Source organism: Abrus precatorius, unplaced genomic scaffold, assembly GCF_003935025.1.
Source record: "Abrus precatorius isolate BTA unplaced genomic scaffold, Abrus_2018 Scaffold4, whole genome shotgun sequence".
Taxonomy (NCBI): Eukaryota; Viridiplantae; Streptophyta; class Magnoliopsida; order Fabales; family Fabaceae; genus Abrus; species Abrus precatorius.
The window spans coordinates 2,279,812-2,294,842 of record NW_020874384.1 but is presented as its reverse complement, the minus strand read 5'-3'; the positions used below and the strand labels follow the sequence as shown (position 1 = coordinate 2,294,842).

Below are 15,031 nucleotides of genomic sequence, written 5' to 3'. Positions count from 1 at the left end.
AATATTTTAAAACATAGCTTATTTAAATGATTAAACCAAACTTTAAATTTAAACTTATTTATTTAATTAAATAAACGAGCTTAATAAGACATTTAACATAAAAAGATATTCTCTTTAGATCAATGTTCAAAATACATCTCTCACATACAAAATACAAGACAACTATATTATAACTTGATATACTTTCTTTGTACCCTTTTGCAGCCATAAAAGAGTTTTTTTTTTAATCTCTTTCTTGTGTTACTCATCAATTTAATATATGTAATATGAATGTAAAGAGACAGTTAAAAAGACACGTTACATAATTATTTTATATATAAGTTGCTGATATAGAATCCTACCTTTGGTCTTTGCCAACTATACTATTCCTATTGTAGTATTACTTTCATAGTTGAAGAGTTTTAACATCTTACTCTTTATTGCACCTTTTTAAATTGTTTTTTTTAGTGAATAAAATATATAAAGATTTCACTACACATTAAACAATGTGGGATTAGAGGATAGATTAGCAAATACGTAAGAGAGGGGTTGAAAATAAACAAACTTATCATACATTACAGAAAATTTCTTGTATATTGTTTAAACCAAATTGTCATCGTTGTACAAAAACTAACGAATTCCATAGTAAAATTTCAAGCTTGTTTCGTGAATCTGTTACCCATTCTTGTCTTACTTTTCTACTATTACACTTCCTTTTAATTATCGTGAGTCACTACTTTCAATCTTTAATAAATTCCTTGAGCATAAATGCCTTGTCACTATTTTTGCCACTTCCCTTAATTGCGTTTAAAGCACAACGCGACCACACTTGCAAATTTATGCCAACATTGTAATCACTTTCTTGGGACTATATTGCACTTCCTACAGGATGGCGATGTGATGAAAAATAAAATAAATTTCAGGACAATAATTTGCATCATCATAACCTTTTGATTATAGTAATTATTATATTAATCCAACCTTAGAAGATGGACAAATCTGGGGGTGGTCCATATACAGACATCCAAGAGAGTGGAATTCGCCAGTTACCACCTTCAATTCCTGAAAATGCAACAATTGCAAATATTAGCAATGGACTTCTGATTTTTCAGCAGCAAACATGACTACTTATTAATTACAAGTTTGCAAATAAAAAACAAATAATTTTCAAATACCCAAACAGAACAAATGCAATAATTGGAAATATTAGCAAGGGACACAGGGTTTAGAAATATTAATTTTGAAAATCATAATATCCTTGAATTAAGATAATGGGATAAATCATTACTTGTCATGATAAGTCAATTTTGGTATAAACCATTAATCCTTCAACTTCACACGGAATTTATTGAAAAGAATGCCCTGCTTATTTAGCTGAATAAGAAATAATAGATCAAAATCATTATAAAAAGAGAACAAAGATAAATAAAGCTCACCAGAAGTAGGGTGACTCAGCCTTAGAAGTTTGCATACTGCATCGGCCAATTGAAAGGCATCAGATATGTTGTCTCCTTCTGAACAGTAGCATAACAAGAAGGTGACTTTCAAACCTTTTGCCTGATACATCAATCCATATTATATTATTATTGCTCTTTCACTACAATATTGAAATGAAAAGATAACCAATAACACCCATCCCATTCTCACTTTTATTTTTGGAAAAAAAAAATTGTTTGAACAACAATGCTTCACCATTCTCTGACATGTAACTAAGGTAGAGCCTCACAGAATGCTGTGTAAGGAACACTACCTCAATTAGATAGAAATTTTTTGAAGAGAAACGTAAAAGTGGTTTATGACAAAAGGCACCAATCATAAAAACAGTGTGTCACATGATGAGAACATTTTTTCCCCTTCCTCTTCCCTCCGTTTAGATGATTCAAGAGTAACACGAAATATCACATCATCAAATTTAACAGAGCATATGTTACCTTGAGAAAAGAAAAAAGTGCAGCAAAAGGCAAGCTAGCATAATAATTTTCTTCTTCTTGCTCATCTTCAACAGAAACTATATCTTCCTGAGTTAATTTTCCTTCAGCTAGATTACTAAGATATTGCCAATGCTTTTGAGAAGGGTCATACTCCTGAAGTTTCTTCCACCCAAGCTGTTCACAGTTTTCATCTGTTCCATTGCTGTTGGCACTAGATAGGTAATAAATCTGCAAACCACTAATACCATAGCCAATAGACATATCAGAATGGGAAATATTCTAATTTGATTTCCTATAATTTGATTTCCTATACCAAATTGAATTCATACATTATAGAAGATTGACAAGGTGGAAAGGACATAATCTTCATGCAGTCATAATTTGAACAGAATTAACCATCACAGAAATGAATGAAATGACAATCTTAATTGAAAAAAAGTGCTACTTAAAAATAATAATGCCTCACCTTGACATGTCAACATGTTGCCACTTTCCAAAATCTAAGCTGGAGAGAACAATAATATGCTTCTTTCCACTATCAGCAAGAAAATTAGCCATGTTTTTGGCAAACTCAATCATCATACCCTATCCAAATGGCAGCATATTAATGCAATTCTCCTTCCAGATTCCAAAATTACTTGTGCCAATTCAAACAGTAAAGCTTAAAGAAAACAACAAGCATGGAACTAACATTTAAGGGAGGTATAACACAAAAGTATTAAGAAGACTTATAAGCGACATGCACAGTATATACAACATAACACCAGTTTAATAATATATCCGTCAATTTATAAAGCTAAGATAATTTATTGATTATTTTCAAAAGATAAAATAAAGCTATGACAACGAGCACGAACACTCGATAACACAAACTTAATCCTCATGTACATGAAAGATATAAAATAAGAAAGGCAACACTCAAGCCTCGGCTTGTCTATATTTGAAATTTACTACCAACAACTTAGCTCATAAAGAACAATTCATATATTATAAATCACTTAATGATAATCGGAAAATCAGCATATTAGATTTGGGCAAACAATGTCAGGTTAAAGAAAAGAACAGAGCAAATTCAGCCTCAGGCGATACCTTAACCACAGGGGATCTCTGCTGGATGATGGTGAGAGCATTAGAAGGGGACTCGTACGCTGCAAAGAAGTGGTAAGCAAGAGGTGAACATTTCAAGAGCAGAGAATTTGAGATTAAAATTAATGGTAGTGTCAAAAACAAATAAGAAGCAAAGCATCACCTTCAAGAGGAAGAGCAAGGTCTCCTTGAGGAAAGGGTCCATAAGCATCATTGCCAACACAAGGCAAAACATAAGGATCATCCAAATACCCAACTCTTTCAGAACCCATTGATGAAATCAAAAGATCTGCAGTTAGCTGCCCCACATTTCCAATTGACAGAGCAGGCTGCAAAACACACATTTTTACAATGATGCAGCATACACACAAAAGCACCACATTAATAGCTGGGAATAAAAAAGAGCTAACCCCAATTTTTTCCTACGGTAGTTATCTGGAAATTTAATGTCTTTTTTGGCAGAACAAGGAGATTACACGGCTGTGTTGAAGATAGAAGAATGAATTGGGGAGAAATGAAGAAGAATTGGTAAAACCCTAGAAAATGAACATACCAAAATCAAAGTGGAGCAATCCTCGTGAAGGTGCTTGCTTTCTTCAGGAACGAACTCCATTTCCTCGGCCAATGCTGAAATTTACTACTTTGTCACTCTTTTCACGTTCGCTGCTTCCCTTCCCTTTTCAAATTTTCGTTTTTCGGTCAACTCTTCCAAGTTTTCAACTTGAGGAAGACGAAACTGAATATTGGTTAATGTGGGCTTTTCGAATACGGGCCATGATTGGGCTTAACGAAAAGCCTACGTCCGGTTATTGATAATTTATCACCGTTCGGCCCAAAATATGTTTGATATGTATAATAAAAAAACTTTACACTTTCTAATTTTCTTTCTTTTTTATATAATTATAATTATAACTTCAGGAATTTAGACTTCCTGCTCGACCCAAACATTTTTTCCTTTGCAACTCTCAATTTCATCAACTATTAGTTTTAAACATATTTATTTTCTTTAAAGACAAGTTTATCTCTTTGAATCTTAATAATCATTTTTATCCTTCAGTTTTTTTTTTTTATTCTTATTCGTAAGCTTTTTAAATATATACCTTATCCATGAATTATAAAATGAAAGAAGTTTGATAAAGAAAACATTAAGTAAACTTTTAAAAATACAAGTATTTTAAATATTAATACATTAGTAATATATGAAAAGAAAAATAAAATATTAAACATATATACACATGCTTTGGCTGTTCATGGAAGCTGGAAACACAAGTCATTCGTGATTGATTATAGAGGGAATTATTAGAATACCCATATGACACCATTTTATCATTATGTATTTGGATTATTAGCATTTTATATATGAGTTGAGATTGATTGTGTAAAATTATTAAAACTGTATATTTTGTTATATATACATATATAAATCCACAACTCATTGCAATCATACGATATTGATTTCTTACATTTGATCTGATCATTTCATTGGAAAGATTTATTCTGGCTTCAAGTTAACGTTGGTCTAGTTCTCAAGACCCTCTGAATGCAAACGCAATTAGCAGCGTTTAAAAAGTATGATGGCTCTAGAATTTGCAATTATTGGTTTATCATCCATCGCAGCATTATCCTCTCCTGAACCTGATCTTAAATGGTTTTGTACAGTGTATCAACACTTGACACGTACACTAGAGTTCCTTAATTAATATTGTCAACATCTCCCCACAAAATCCCTTCTAGCACCGTCTATCAAGAATGAAATTAATGAGTGAAATCATTCCACTTATAGTAGATAATCTTGTGTCAAAATGAGTTAGAATTGATAAAACATCTCATAATTATCCTTTATTATATATTGAAGATAATATATGCAGAATACTTATGTAGATGTAGTAGGAATGAAGCTACAACATCAGTTCTAACATCATTGATCAATGTTGGAGATATTTGTTTGTGAATCAAAAGAGGCAATGCTTTTTTGGTTAGTTGTTTAGGGTATGGTCAATGGGCCAAAGCTAGGTATAGTGCAGTGAGCAGAAGCTAGCCATCTGTAGAGCACTAATAACGGTTGGTGGTTACCATGTTTTGATTTGGTTATCTTGGACATACTCTAGTCTTGTCTACGTAGTCTTTTGTCCCTTTTCGGTATCCCAACATTTCTTCAGCACAACGCCAAGTGTATAGCACCTAGATCCATGGTTCATCATTTACCATCTAGAAATCAGAATTCTAGATCTATTGCCCCCTCTTTGATATTTCTTATGATTCCTCCATCAACAATATTAAGAAGTTATAAAAAATTATTTATCATTTTTAAGTTTTAACAGATATTTATCTAAACATAAATGTTATTTTTTTAATACACTTTATACTGTTTATGTGAAAGAGTTAAAATAATATTCATTACTGTTTATTTTATTCTTTTTTATATATAAATGAAATCAGATATTAATATTGGAAGTATCATAATTATTCATACTTTGAAAAATGATTTGTCAACCTGGGAAGTAACGAGTGAATGGAAAGAGGTACTTGCAAGTCATCAGTGATATTAATATACGATCAGCTTGAGATGATGCTTACAAGTTACAATCTTATGTGGGCATTATCAGGTGACATTTTCATTTAGCAGTAACTAAGATGGTACATAGCAAGTACTAGTACTATTTGATCACTATTTACAAATAGAGGGACTTGTAAGGTTTTGGCTTTATGCAGCTAAGAAATATGAATGAAAAAGGGTGTTAGCTGGTGATTTTGATAATCTGAAAATGACACAAAAACATGGAGTTTCTTTCAGAGTCCTGTTTAAGTAAAAAGTTCTTAGCTGTTTCTGAAAAAAAAATCACTAGTTGTTTGTGTGGCAGAGCACAAGAAAAAGAATATAGAACGATGCCAAGAGGGACAGACACTAATGCTTGAAATCAATGATTGTGTTGAAGCAAACAAGATGAAGAAGAAGCTACTTTATTGCATTGCCAAAGCATAACAGAGGAGTGCCACATTGTCAACACCAATATAATTTTCCAATCATTCAGAGGCCTTGATGCTCTTGTTGACGCAACTTCCAATTCTATGATTGGCTTCGTAATCATAGCCAACCAGCCATTTACTCAATTTATCTCTTCTACATGATGATCAAAGGAGCACTAAAAAGTGGAGATGATAACATGTATGAAAATTAACTAGAGATGGAGGGTATTTTATCCATTGACTCCACTGAACTCAATAATAGTGTGACTATAACCAAAATATCAATTTGATTTAAAAATAGTAAAATTAATTTTCGACAGTTAAATATAATTAACATTAACAAAATTTAATTGAAACATCATAAATTATTTTAGTGATATTTTTAATTAATATTAAAATTTTATTGTGAGAATATAAAAACTATATAATCTTTTACCATATTATTGCTAGATGCACGATTAGCTTGTCATTTAAGCTACCAGCTTGAATGTTTGCTAGCTGTCCCCTGTTTCTTGCACAGAAAGTTCAAAAATCACTGCATGAATGCAAGATGAGTGCTGCTAAAATTTTGTTAGCTATATTGAAGGATAGAACCGATAAAAAATACGTAGGGTTAACATCAATCATTATAAAATAAAATATTTATTATATTAAAAATAATGAAAAAAATTATAGTTTAATACCACAAGAAATATTGAATTCAATTTTTTTAAAGAATTATAACAAGAAGAATTAATCTTTATCTGAGTCAACTCCGCTTGATTCTCTGTTTTTCCATAACAACATCTGTCACATATTAGAAATTGCTCAAATATCTTTTTCTTTTTATGAATCTGCTGATCCATTACATGCTTATGTAATCTTCATACTAAAGAACGATATTACAGATGGTTTGAGATAGTGTTTGATGATTAACAGACAGAGTTAAAAGAATTAGATTACTTTTTATATTGTAATATTCCGAAACCTGGGCAATACGGCAAGGATTGAGGTTCTAGAGAGTTGGGTGGAACCATGCAACGAAGGAACTCTGCATTTTGAGCCAAATGAATGATGTCTGCATTTTTGGGCACGTGTCAAAGACAAACTCATAGCAACATTTAGGTGAGGTTTTGACTTGGTGTGGCCTTAAACACTTGACACGTTTGAATGCAGATTATGAACCTTTTTTTATGCATTTACTGGACACATTACATCAAAGACTACCCAAGAGTTTTATCCAAAATATGAATCACGCGCGTGTATAACAACTGCACCTGTTTTGGAATTTTATTTGATAAAGCATGGTGCCATGTTCATTGAACTCAGCCATGCATATAGAAAACGTAATAAGATTTTAACATTTTTATCTCTTAAAACACATTAAGTTTTTAATTTTTGTTTCTATAATTTTTTATTTTAATAAACTATTAATTTTGAACTCTTTTATTAATATAACTTCATGAAAAAAATACACGTCGTATAAAATTTAATACATAATAACACTTAATTACATAACTATTTAAACGTGACTAAGAATCAATATTAATAATTTTTAAAAATATTAAGACTAAATAAACAAACAACTTTATAAAAATCAAAATAAAAAAATATATATTATAAGGTATAGAAGTATATTTAACCATAACAATAACAATAATAATTGATTGTATATAGACGTGCAAGAAGGCTCCCAATCCCTGACGTAATTGCATTGTTATGAAATTCAAGTCAAAATGTAGGTAAAAAGCTTTGCTCACATTTTGAAGAAAGCTAATACAATAAACATACCTTTACCTACCTGCAAAAAAAAATTATACAAATTGAATTGAATACATTGTACAAAAAAAATATATGCCAACTCATCATGATTTTTCCTGGCTACACCTGAGACCCTGATATGATTTTAAATCTCAAGTCGAAGAAGTTCTCAACTACTGAGAATTCTTTGGCTTAAAATAAAAAAAGTTTTTAAAGAAAAAGAAAAAAAATGATTTTTTTTTTAAAAAGTTTAAAAGAGAAAAAATGTATTTCCAAAAAATCTAACTAAGTTTGAGCCAAATTGTATATTTTTTTTCTGATAATATTATTCCATGCAATACAATTAAAACTTTTTGACATAAGACGCAATTTAAAATCAAAACTTTAGGAATAATAAAATTCACTCTTTTTTTTCTGTGTTCTAAATCACAAACTACAAAAACCGTGCATGTTAAGAGATATAACATAAGAATTGTGTATATTTACTTGTTAGTTTAAACTTTTGAAACACTTGGTGCATGATATAAAACTTGGATTTTAGCACAAATTTGATAAGCCTATAAATGCATCAATGCTTTAAGTCTAGAAAATTAACTTGTGTGAAGTACAACTTTTTTTTTTATATATATATAATTGATTTATTTCACATTTTATAAAGAGTTATCAGATATGTATAAGAAAGAAAAAATATGATGAAAAAAAAAAGAAGAAATATAAAATGTTAATATAAAAAAGTTAATAAAACACAAACTTGAGGTGTTACAAATTTATAACACCTCCATGTATAACATAACTCAAATTTCTCAGATATATTTTTTTTATATCAATCTATATTTATTTTTTCTTTCTCTACTCTTATATTGGCTCATTTTATTATTTTCACCCATTTTACAAAAAACATTTTTATATATAAATATTAAATTTTCACAAAGATATTTTATTATTTTTGTTGCAATTATAAAATGGAAAAACAGTATTTGAATGATTGATCTTTGGGAAGAAGACAGGTGTCAGTGACAACCTGAAAATTTAAAGTTGAATAAAATAATGCAGTGATCCCCCAAGACCCCACATGTAGGCATCTTCGTGCAATTTAATATATGGCGGCCATTCTTCCCACATACGTCATGCTTATGCATTGGGATCGAAGTCCAGAAGATTTACAGGTGAATTTTGACTTAAAATTAGCAAAGAAAAAGCAATATTATAAGCGTTGTTAGGTTAATTTTTAATTAATATTAAAGTTTTATTTTAATAATATATGTATACTAATAAGATTAAAATAAATGGGAACTCATGCAACATGAATAAAACATGCTATTAAGTAAAAAGAAAACGTGACATACATGCATCACAATTATGAATTATCCATTAACCAAGATCTGTAGTTACATATTCAACCGCGTTAAAATTATTCTGGTATGAAAAAGATGATCTGGGAAAGGCCCTTTTCACACAAAGAATTAAGGTGGTCCCTAGCTACTCCTCAAGCCAAAGTTTGAACTCTGATAGCAATGGCAAATTCGTAGATATATAGATGCCATTTATGAAGAATCGCTGACATTATGCCATTAAGGAAGCTTAAGAAGGAAAGGCCTGAAACCGCGGCTGAAGAGTTTGTCTATCTTTGGATAAATGGTACCATAAAAGGCCATATGGTTCAACCAACCATTTGACTTGACAGCCAATATTTTGGTCATTTGAGAAGTTCCTAATTTGTAAAGGAAACCCAACTATGCATGTTTTAGCTACTCGACAAATGGGGCATTGGGCCAATTCAGGTTGCACTCATAATATTGCCTCTTGGCCGGCTGTGTCTTTTCGTATGTTCTTAGACAGTGCCAATTTATGTTGACCCACTGATCTTGTTCAACCTTTTCATATGTTGCGTGCTACAGATTTGAATATTTCAAATAGCTAGTACTGTAATCTGTTGACGCTGCTGTTTATCATACTACTTGGTGCATCTTTGTTGTTGTAAAATTTTGATTATACAGTATTTTTCAATCATGTCATCCACGTATTAAAATTAAATAGTGTAAATGTCATTCAAAATAGCAAAATTCTTTTAGTGATGTGATAATTCATTTGTACCATAGGGTGGTCTAAACTCAATTATATCTGTTGATAGCATTAATAAGCACATGTACTAATCAATTTTAAAGGTGGCAAAGTGGATAGATTTGATGGGCAAATCTGTGTACGTAACGTTAAACAAGGGGGCATGTTTAACCCACCCTAATTCAGGTTTAGGATAGACCAGCTTGTCGGGTCCGTCCTTTTAATCTTAAAAATTAAAGTAAAATTATTTATTATTTTTTTATATTAATTTTAGATAAGTTGTCTCATTAATTTATTGACTTACTAACTAATTTTTACCTTTTTGACAAATTGATCCATTAGCACATCAATTAATCCTTAAATAAGTCGGGCTAAAAATTTAGTTCATTTTTAAAAAAATAAATAAATAAACTATTTTAGGATGAACTTTTGACGAGATAAAAAAGGTTATTTCGTTTTCTTCATCCTAATATTTTTTTTATTATATTTAACTCTTGAAAAATCATTAAAATATTTTTTATAAAAACGAGAACGTTTATTTTTAAAATTTATGAAATTTTAATATAGATTGTTTTTTCATAAAAAAAAATAAAATAAACAAACGGGTTGGTAATAATACATTTACATCACTGCTATGCGATTGAAAATGTCTTAAGTAATCGATCGCCTAGCCACAACTTAGATGAGTCACGGTAGGAAACAAAGTTTATTTTTTGAGATTTGATGTTTTACCCTTTTTTAATTTTATTATTATTATTGTTGTTGTTGTTGTGGGTCTCGATAAAATTTACTTAAAATTAAAAAAAATCTCATGATAAATTGGAATAATTCAACATAATGCATTCCTCTCCGAATAAAAGTTAGACAAATAAGAATCACATTAAAACATCAAAGAACATTAATTACATGTGTAAATTAAGGGATTAGTTAATTTATTTTATTTGTGGTTGTTGTAGCTAATGTGAGAATTCAATTACATTATTAAACTACTGGAGATAGAGGCGATACTACTTAAACATCTTCGGATCAGATCCACCAGCATATTTCTTTTTCAAGACATGTAGCAGTGTATATATTAAGTTGACATTAAATTCATCAAACATTTTCAACATTAACCCGCCTTCCTTGTACTGAGTTAGGTGATCACTTGTTTGAATATATGACAAATGGTATAACATGATAAGTTAATGCTGCAATCAAAAGTCAAGGGATTGGGAAGGAGGACAATATAACTGAGTGTAAAAGTGCTAGAGTTTATGAAACATGCATGAACCCAAAAACTCATGGAAAAGGGAGGGAATCAGTGGTATCAAAATGTAGGTCAAACCGTCCAAGTGTGGAGAAGAAGGGTTAAACGTCGTCGTGTGATAAGCTAAAAAAGTGTTATTTTGGCGAGGTAGAAAGTCAAGATTGAACAATCCTTTGCTTCCTCTCCTCAGTATGGAAATTCAAAGGTCAAACATAGCAATCGCAATATTTAAGAAATCGCATTCTCGTTCATATTCACAGAACACACAGACGAAAGCACGTACTCAACTATAACCCTTACGCAACGTAGCTTATCACACACAAAATCGTTACGATTTTCGGTTTCAACGTTACCGGCAAACCCGGTTTCCCATCACCCCACGTGTCCTGCAACCACTGTTCCATTCCTCTGCCTCTCGCTATATATATACACATCCCCGAATCTCTCTCCCAACTTTCAATTCCGCAACCTCAAAACACGGAATTCACGAATCTCTCTCTCTCTCTCTCTCTGTCTCTCTTCAAATCAGAAACCAAACATTTCAGTTTTTGTCGTTTGTTTAGTTTTATTGGATGAAAAACGCAAACGGTGGCGCCATGTTGATAGAGCAAAATACAAACACCTTACACAGACCCAAATTTGGTGCCTTATTGCACTCCGATCCGTCGTCGTTTTACTCCCCTAACCACGATGATGAAGAGTTCTCTCATAACCGCCTCAGCAACGCTTCAGCAAACTATGGCGATAGTAGCAGCACACCCACCACAAGCAGCAACAATGCTTCTCCCTACATGATGTCGCCATGGAACCAAGCTTCTTCTCCTTACAACAAGTCTCCGTGGTTATTACCCTCACCCGCAATAAACCTCTTCCACCACAATCATGATGATAACAATTACTTCCCTCAAAATGGCCTCATAGGATCGCTGGTTCGTGAAGAGGGTCATGTATATTCTTTAGCGGTTTCAGGGGACTTGTTATATACAGGTTCCGATAGCAAAAACATAAGGGTGTGGAAGGGTTTCAAGGATTACACGGGTTTCAAATCGAGCAGTGGTTTGGTCAAAACCATAGTAATCTCCGGCGAGAAAATCTTCACCGGTCATCAAGACGGGAAGATCAGAGTGTGGAGGGTTTCTTCGAAGAATCCGCGGAGCCATAAACGCATTGGAAGCTTACCCACTTTCAAAGAGTACGTGAAGTGTTCGATGAATCCGAAGAACTACGTGGAAGTCCGGCGACACCGGAACGCGGTGAAGGTGAAGCATTTCGACGCCGTTTCGAGCCTGAGCTTGGACGAGGAGGAAGGGTTGTTGTATTCGGGGTCGTGGGACAAAACGTTCAAGGTTTGGCGCGTGGCGGATTCGAAGTGCATGGAATCCATGAACGCGCATGACGATGCCGTGAACGCGGTGGTGGCGGCGTTTCGCGGTTACGTGTTCACGGGGTCCGCGGACGGGACGGTGAAGATGTGGAGGAGGGAGATCGTGGGGAAGAAAATAAAGCACGTGTTGGAACGGGTTTTGCTGAAGCAAGAGAACGCCGTTACGGCGCTGGCGGTTAACCGTTTATCGACGGTGGTTTATTGCGGATCTTCCGACGGTTTGGTGAATTTCTGGGAGAGAGACCAAAAGGGTAGTCTCTCTCACGGTGGGGTTCTGAAGGGGCACAAACTCGCCGTTCTCTGCCTCGCCACGGCGGGGAACCTCGTGTTCAGTGGCTCCGCCGACAAGAATGTTTGGGTGTGGAAGCGTGACGAGAGTGGAAACCACACGTGCCTTTCGGTTCTCACGGGTCACACCGGCCCTGTAAAGTGCATAGCCGTTGAAGAAGAAGAATCGCAAGAGGAAGATGTTCACAATGAGAGCGATCAACGGTGGATTGTTTACACCGGGAGCTTGGATAAGGCAGTGAAAGTGTGGCGCGTGTCAGAACACGCGCCGGAGTTGCGCATGATTCAAGGCTGGGCCACACCAAGTCATGGTAATTACAATAACAATGGCATGGGTGGTGAGTACCAAAACAGGAATACAAGGGAGTTGCAACCTAAAATTTAGGATTATAATTAACCAATCGTGTGTCTTATTAGTTACTTGCAAAAGGGAATTGGTTAATTACTACAATGTTTAAGGGAGATTTATTGCATTGTATTTGCATGTACAAAATGTGCATAAATGAAATAAAGTGGGAGTAAAGGCAATGGAAGAGGGAATTTGGACGGTTGGAAAAGGAATGGACCATTACATGGGTTCCCTCAAAAGAGGGAAGAACTTGAATTGATCATTCGGTGGCTTTTGTGAATGAGTTAGACACCCAAATGTTAAGGCTTCGTGCCCTAATTGGAAGGGATTAATGGTGGCCTTACTCGTCACCATCGGACAAGCCTTCGCTTTCACTTTCCATAAATTGAAAACATAGCCAGAGGATCGACATTCTTTGTTTTATTCCCTCAAAGCTTACTTTAAATTGTGTTTTTAGTTTGGTTTTAAGGTACAGTTGCAAAGGAATACACAGCATTAGGGTTTGCCACTGCTTGCACTTGTTTGTTCAGAGTAAGCAAGTGGGATCAATTGGTGTTTGTACATTTGGTTTTCTAGCTTGTAATTGTGCTTTTCTTTATTTTATATGTTGTTTGACGCTTGGTCAGGCGTTGATGTTTACTTTTTTTGCCCACTATTTAATGGTGATATTTAAGTACCACCCGACATTTTTTCTAAACCATCCCAATTCAAATATTGTAATATTAATCTTAATCAGTTAATCTAAATCTAAATAAGTAAAATCATTACGAATGATAGCTTTTTTTAACATGCAATGTAATTTTAAAGTTTCTAATATGAGAGCTCTAATTAAATAAAAACAATCCCTATATCAACTTATTTACATGTGATTGTTTATAGCAATGATATCATACGATACTTAAAAGATACTTTTAAATTGAAATTAATAAAATTTTAGAAACATAAAAATTGGTTAAATGTTAATTTTTAGGAATACATTTTAACTAAATATTTATTTTTCTATTCTCCAACACTATAAACGTTCAACTTTTGTAATTTCATACTTAAGTAAGATCAATTATTATATCACTACAATATTTATTGTATCTTTAGGATGTATAATTTTGTGGTTCATTAGTTAATAGTTTAACTAAGTATCTCTTTGTTTTCTATTTTCCCAAACGAGCATTGAGTTATGACACTGAAAATTGATGGTCTAAATTTGTGACGAGGATTGAGAAAGACAATGGAAACAAATCCCCCACTTGCAAGAAACTATGAAGACCAATCAATAAATATATGGTACAAAATCAACAGCAAAATAATACCAAGATTTTAATATGAAAAACTCTTCAAAACAAAAGTTGAAAGCCACGAATCATCGAGGCTAATTAATAACCAAGCTCCACACTATGATGAAATTTGGGTGCAGAAACAATGTCAAACAAGTGCATATATTATGCAAATTACACAAATTAGCTTGTAACTTCTTTTACAGTATATATACGTGGTTTGAAGTTTGCTCGTGTGCCAACATTTCCTAGTGATGCTTTTGTTGCAGCCAACATTTTTTTTATTTCCTTAATAAATAATTCGACAAAGCTATTCATTAACATTATCTTTTGGTAATTTAAAATATTTAAAACTGTGGTCTTATTAGACTCTAATTAAGAAGTATTTAATAAATTTGATTAAATACTCTTAATTATATAACAAGTAGTATTAAATGATATTCAAATTTGTAATATAATAAATGTTTTTATCAATAATTGTTAATTTTTATTTATTTAACTAATATATTTAAAACATTGGTTGATATTTGCTTTTGAATAATTAGAAGTGATGAGGAATAGGGAACAAGAACTTATAATTTATAGTATTGCGGGTTGGAGTCCGAATACTCCCATCATGGGCCAGCCCAGTGGCTACAGGCCCATGCCTATTTATTGGCCCCACATCCAAGAAACCTGTAAAGAGTGGACCTTCAAGATCAATGAAACACATTGGGCTGCGATTGC

General features: G+C 32.8%; 2 protein-coding genes across 3 annotated transcripts; one reads left to right on the top strand and one right to left on the bottom strand.

The window, feature by feature from the left end:
• Positions 1-557: 557 nt before the first annotated feature.
• On the bottom strand, positions 558-3,697 carry LOC113865816 (proteasome assembly chaperone 2). 2 transcript variants are annotated; one of them, XM_027500586.1, is made up of 8 exons: positions 3,550-3,697; positions 3,160-3,325; positions 3,000-3,058; positions 2,377-2,495; positions 1,911-2,148; positions 1,416-1,536; positions 961-1,041; positions 558-861 (listed from the first exon to the last, which is right to left on the bottom strand). In XM_027500586.1, the coding sequence occupies exons 1-7, from the start codon at positions 3,607-3,609 to the stop codon at positions 962-964; spliced, it is 843 nt and encodes a 280-aa protein (XP_027356387.1). In that variant the 5' UTR covers positions 3,610-3,697; the 3' UTR covers positions 558-861; position 961. The 2 variants fall into 2 exon arrangements, with proteins under 2 accessions (XP_027356387.1, XP_027356388.1); XM_027500587.1 differs by having other exon boundaries at positions 708-1,041; positions 3,550-3,696.
• Positions 3,698-11,487: 7,790 nt separating this feature from the next.
• LOC113865812 (protein JINGUBANG-like) lies at positions 11,488-13,720 on the top strand. Its single transcript, XM_027500581.1, has one exon. The coding sequence runs from the start codon at positions 11,586-11,588 to the stop codon at positions 13,068-13,070; it is 1,485 nt and encodes a 494-aa protein (XP_027356382.1). The 5' UTR covers positions 11,488-11,585; the 3' UTR covers positions 13,071-13,720.
• Positions 13,721-15,031: the final 1,311 nt, after the last annotated feature.

Bases quoted from the DNA above. Each gene is read 5' to 3' on its own strand.
- LOC113865816 (XM_027500586.1), bottom strand. From the start codon at position 3,609: ATGGAGTTCGTTCCTGAAGAAAGCAAGCACCTTCACGAGGATTGCTCC. The intron at 3,326-3,549 runs GTATGTTCATTT...TGTGTTTTGCAG, and splicing joins ATTGCTCCACTTTGATTTTG to CCTGCTCTGTCAATTGGAAA. The intron at 3,059-3,159 runs GTGATGCTTTGC...ACTTCTTTGCAG, and splicing joins CCTTGCTCTTCCTCTTGAAG to CGTACGAGTCCCCTTCTAAT.
- LOC113865812 (XM_027500581.1), top strand. From the start codon at position 11,586: ATGAAAAACGCAAACGGTGGCGCCATGTTGATAGAGCAAAATACAAAC.